The sequence below is a fragment of the Cyanistes caeruleus genome, chromosome 30, assembly GCF_971803275.1.
Source record: "Cyanistes caeruleus chromosome 30, bCyaCae1.hap1.1, whole genome shotgun sequence".
Lineage (NCBI taxonomy): Eukaryota > Metazoa > Chordata > Aves > Passeriformes > Paridae > Cyanistes > Cyanistes caeruleus.
This window is the reverse complement of record NC_141730.1, coordinates 556,609-562,057: the sequence shown is the minus strand read 5'-3', so window position 1 is coordinate 562,057 and position 5,449 is coordinate 556,609. Positions and strand designations below refer to the sequence as shown.

The 5,449-nt window shown below is 40.4% G+C and overlaps 1 protein-coding gene across 1 annotated transcript; it reads left to right on the top strand.

The window, feature by feature from the left end:
* The first annotated feature begins 547 nt into the window (after positions 1-547).
* LOC147648782 (kinetochore protein NDC80 homolog) lies at positions 548-5,153 on the top strand. Its single transcript, XM_086865951.1, has 3 exons — positions 548-3,170; positions 3,420-3,509; positions 4,010-5,153. The coding sequence occupies exons 1-3, from the start codon at positions 3,024-3,026 to the stop codon at positions 4,154-4,156; spliced, it is 384 nt and encodes a 127-aa protein (XP_086722077.1). The 5' UTR covers positions 548-3,023; the 3' UTR covers positions 4,157-5,153.
* Positions 5,154-5,449: the final 296 nt, after the last annotated feature.

The window sequence follows — 5,449 nt, the reverse complement described above, 5'->3', positions numbered from 1 at the left end:
GCTGCAGCTATATAGGGCTTAGAAATATCAAAGAACTCCTCCTGAAACATGCATCTCATTTTTGCTCTTTTGCCTTCTGCTTCTACGGCATCTCCGGGATCAAAAGGAGGACTATCACTTGATGAGGGCGTGGCAGCAAAAGTACAAATACTGTAACAGTCTTCAGTTGTTGCAGTTCGTTTATTTAATTTTCTTAAATATTAGTTGGTACGTTCTTGTTGCTCCCCTGTTATTATGAAATAGTTTAGCCCCAGTTGTCAATATTGTTAACCCCTCCCCTTTTTCCTGAAAGTTCCCTGTCAGTTGTCTTCACCCTGCCCATTCTCCCCATCCATCACTGTAAACCCCACCTCTCCTTACAGCTCCTTCCGTGTCTTTTATCCCTTGTTCAATACATTATTGGTTACAAGGTTGTTATCCCGCCCCTGTTGTGTTTCCATTGGTCCCCAATATTGTGAACCCCTCCCTTTATTCCTCCCTCTGCAATCCCTGATTGGACCCTGAATTGTGCCCACCCCTGAATAAAATCTGACGCACAGAGGTGCTTGGGGCTCTTTCTCCTGCTCCACCGTCCTGGCCCGAACCCTTGCTTCTGTTCCCTTCGCCCTAATAAACTTGTTCCTGGGAAGTGCAGTAGACTGAGCCTCCTCCGTCCTTTTATCACAGCCTGCGACGCCTGGGTTAACAGAGCCTGGCAGGGATCGGAGCTCTGTAGGTTTGGCAGTGGGGTCGCTATTCCCCTGCCGTTCCCCACTCCTGACAGCTGCCTGTGCTAGAGTGTCACAACCTAGCCCTGAGCTGCAGCACAGCTGAGGAGCAGCGTCATTCAGTAGATGTGATAGAAGTACTGTGAGTGACACCACCAGGGTGTGCAAAGGAGTCACAGATCTCATAGCCACACTGGTTGATGAAAGAGAGATGATCCACAAGCCATCCCACTGTCAGACCATGTACCACGGACACTGCAAGTCCCCTCTTCAGGATGAAAGATCAGCTCCCTGAAACCACAGCCTTCACCAACCATCTGCGCTTCCTGGAGCAATCTCCTCCTGTGGGAATTTTTATAAGAATTCACTTTACAGAATTATCACTGTTTAATAAATTAACACATCCCTTCTGACAGACATTTCCATGCTCACACAGGGCACACTGCTGAAACTGCTGACTTCAGCTGGTTTCCCCATTATGTTGATCTCCATACCACTACGTTTTTTGTAGTAACCAAATTTTATATGACTTTCCATACTTTTATACGGTATGTGCTTACTCTGGCTCTTTTTAACGAGTCAGAAAACAGCCCTATGACACTCCAATTATGTCTAAGACTCTTGAAAGACCGCCAGCTATTCACCAGTCTTCACAGAAGTAATCGTGAACGCTGTTTATTTCTATTATTAACACACCTTTTACAGGGTTTTACAGGGTCTGTGGGCAGAGCAAGCTACTATTGGCTAGTACACACAAGTTTACATTCTTATCCTTGTACACAAGAATATTGTTTTGCTTTACTCTCTCTTCTGCAGGCAAGTTTCAAGGATTTTAGCCCTTAATATTACGACTTATTCCAGAGGCTGGTTTGTGCAGACAGGCTTTTACTAATATATCGTGCCCCCCATCTGCTAAAACACTCTCTATATAAGTCTATATGATACATGTGTATATCTATACACTGTGGATACACCACATACATATGCATTTCCACTACATATCTTTACTACATATGTTACACACATTCTATATAGACTACGTATATACACATACTATAGACTATAGACTATAAACTACATATATGCACACACTATATATATACATACGCTATATATATTCACATATAAACACACACATATACGCATACATACCCACTATGTACATATGCATGCATTGTATCTCCACACACACACATACACATAGAGACATGGATCACTATGACGGCACCCAGGAACAGTAATATAGGCACAAGGGCAGGGGCAGCCGCACTCAGTTGTCATCATATAATCTTCAAATTGGAGTCTTGATACTTTATTTGCTATATAATTTAACACCACCATATGTGTATCTAACCAGGCAAAACTGACAAGAATGGCCTCTGTTTACAATATCGCTGAAAGATGTTTCTCTTCTTTTTCCCCCCCCTTTTTCTGTTTTGCACTTAATGGAAATGTATTCTTTTTTTTCTCCATAAGAGATGTAGCTAGAATATGAATCACTGTCAGCTCTCACTGCTAAAGCCGTGGTAAGAGCTTTGATAACATTAGCATGCCACTACTTTGATAACACAAGAAATTTCAGACTAATGTTAATATTTCATAGCAAGGAAGCAAGGCTAAACAATTATTTGAATCAATAGCTTTGCATGCATTTAGGGCTTGATTAGTTCTTTGTGTAGAAGTTGTAGCATCTTTAAAGGGCAAAGTTCAACCCCTTCAAACAGAATGAAAATATATAGTCCTGTAGGTGATGGAATTTTAAAGCTTCTGCTTTGCCAGTTGGAGAACTAAAGAAAAAGTTTCAAATATATTTGGTAAGGTTACCCCTTATCAAGCACTTACTAACTTAAATCCACCTGTGCAAGTATGAAGCACATAAAACTGGAAAAAAAACCTGGGTACTTTGTTTGCATATAAATAGGACTCATTAATTAGAAGTTAGAGCATTTAATAAGCTTTGTTTAGAGGCATGCTCAAGTTTGTTTGTTATCAGGATGTGTGGCTGTGTGGCATTTCTTGTCAAGACTAATGAGAGAAGGCATATTGACCTGATGACTGATCATTAGTTTAGTGTTATTTTCCAGCATGTTTTTAGTTCCCCGTCAGCTAATTCTCAAAAACTTGAGGCAGGAAAAATAATGGCAGATGAATATGGAAAAGCACAGGTGAAACCCTTCAGTGTCAGCCACATACACTGAGAAACCTGGCTGTATTATATGTATGCTTCTTAAAATACTATATGAAGGCTTCTCACAAAGCTTTTCTCTCTTGTGTCTCTTCTATGATTTCTGCCCTTTTCTCCTTTGAGCAACTGAAATGCAACTGGCTGAGTATCATAAACTGGCTCAAAAGTTGGGATTAATTCCAGTAAGTGCTAAGAATTCCAAAGGCCACGACTTCGAGATTCAGTTTAATCCTCAGGCAGGACCAAATTGCCTAGTCAAATACACAACTCAGATCAAGGTAAGCAGAGTCAACACCGAAGGCTTTAGTTACCACTAAGAAAAAAGATGTGTTTCTTTGGAAATGCTGGAAAGGTCTCTGTCTCACAGCAAAATGTTGTTGAGAAGTTTGTGTGATGAGTCACTATAATGATGTTGCAAATGAAATACGTCTGGGTTTGGAGAATGCAGTAGCCTAAAAAAAATAGAAAGAAAAGATGTACTGGGGTGCAAATTGCATTTGTCAGATCTTCTTGTATGCGTATTGCAGATTCCGCTCATGGAGGTCATCAACAAGACTGAGGAAGAAATCTGTAAAGCTACTCAATGGAAAATGACTTCGGAAGATACTTTGGAGCAGGTGTGTTGGCTAATGAAGATTAGGACTAAGATACCAGTCCTAAAACTTTATCTGCTGCTTTCATTACACCTTTTGCCTGGGTGAAGTGTGGTGTGGTGGGTTGGATTTCTGGTTGGGGTTTTTCTGAGGACAAGTAGAGGGGGAGAAGCTGTGAGAAAACTGTAATTGTGATGGAATCTAAAAGTTTTTCTAGGAATTGGGGACTTCATTGGTTGCAATATTGTCTATTCCCTGAATTAAAGTTTATATAGGTTACATATATTTGACCATAAATATTAGAAATATTTGTTTTTAATTAGTTTCCCACTGCAGTCAATTGTGTGGCTTACCATCACTGACAAATTGTCATCAGGAAGATTTTTAGCAATACTTGGTTTGCTGGTATCCCAGCCTAGCCTCGTTTGTTTTTTGGGAGCTAGCAGGTGTAGTTTGTGATGGCATGTATTTGTATGTTGAAATTGTTTCTGAACCATATTTCCTCGGTTACATTTTCATCCTAGGTGAATATAGAGCTAGCGGACAAGAAACGCAGTGTGAAAATGCTGACGGAAGAAGCTCAAAAGCTGGATGATCTTTATCAGCAGAAGTTTAAGGTAGAACTGTTGGAGTCTGAGATACAGTGTGTGCCCTTGTTTCTAATTTTCTAATACTTAGTTCTAGGATCCAAAGAAACACTGAATTTCATATAGCATGAAATTCATGAGCATGTTTTCATGGTGATACATGAGAACAAATGTTAAAGTTAGATAGAAAAAGTGTAAGTGTGTAGATTAGAAAGTTTCTTAAATCAAGTTTGTGAAATCAAGGGTGAAAAAGTAGTTTAGTATAGAGGAATGGCTAGAGAGCAAAGGTCATGTTCCCATGCAGCAGTTAGCTGGGAAAGAATTAGACAATAGAGTACAGTTGGTGTGAGATGTTGCAAGGTCAGGAAGACCTTAGTGATAACTGTTAACTGAGAACAGGATGCTGTGATCAGAAGAATGTGAGTTCAGCATAGATGAGCGATCACAGGAATGTGGAATTAGGTGGAGTCGACCTTAAATGAAATACCCAATAATGAGCTTGCTTTTGCACTATGTATGAGCCTAATTATTGATGCTATATAAGTGGTTTTAGAGTTACCAATAAATGAGACTTGCTGATAATTCATATTGAGTGCTGCATTTCTCCCGCCGAACTCATCAGTTTCGAGAGCAAAAGATAAGATGGAGGATTTAGGGTGTTGTCTCTTGTCCTTCTTCTTTCTTCTTCATGTTCTTCTCCTAGAGTTTTTTGGGTAGTAGTAAGTGATTGGATAGAAGATGCCACAGTGCAGCACACAGGTGTTGGGTCATTGGGTCACTAAGAAAAATAATTTAGTTGGCATCTGTTAATTGGGTAAATGGACATATAAAAGACCTTGAAAAGAATCTTTGTTAGCCATTTTACCCCTTTTCTATCATGGTGCACATAGCTTGTACCTTTTAATGCTGATAAGAAAAGAATAAACAACTGAGACAGAACAAAAGAAAATAGCCTCCCTCTCTTGTCAATCTTCAGTTCAAGGGGAAAAAGAACCTAACCCAAAAGTCCTTAACAGGACAAATGGTGCCCAATGTGGGGCACCTTGAACTGAAGGCTCCTTTTGAAGAAAAAAAAAAAAAAGAGAGAAGACAGCGGAAAGCTGGAAAACTCCCTGGAAAGCGGAAAAAGAAGATCTCGGTAATCCCTGTGCTGGTGAAAGCGGACAAGCCAAGCCAGACCTCTGTGAGCTGTGGAATGGATCACAGATAGAGAAGCTGAGAGAAAGCTGACCCTAAGGTCAGGTAAGATGTCAAAAGGGAGCAAAAATATGGGAAATGTGTCCAAACTTGAGGGGGAGGTTTTGGCTATCTTGGAAACTATGGTCAAGGAGCACCCGATCTCTGTGTCCACGGATGAGCTTAAAAGCCTTCTATCCT

Bases quoted from the DNA above. Each gene is read 5' to 3' on its own strand.
- LOC147648782 (XM_086865951.1), top strand. From the start codon at position 3,024: ATGCAACTGGCTGAGTATCATAAACTGGCTCAAAAGTTGGGATTAATT. The intron at 3,171-3,419 runs GTAAGCAGAGTC...TGCGTATTGCAG, and splicing joins AATACACAACTCAGATCAAG to ATTCCGCTCATGGAGGTCAT. The intron at 3,510-4,009 runs GTGTGTTGGCTA...TTTTCATCCTAG, and splicing joins CGGAAGATACTTTGGAGCAG to GTGAATATAGAGCTAGCGGA.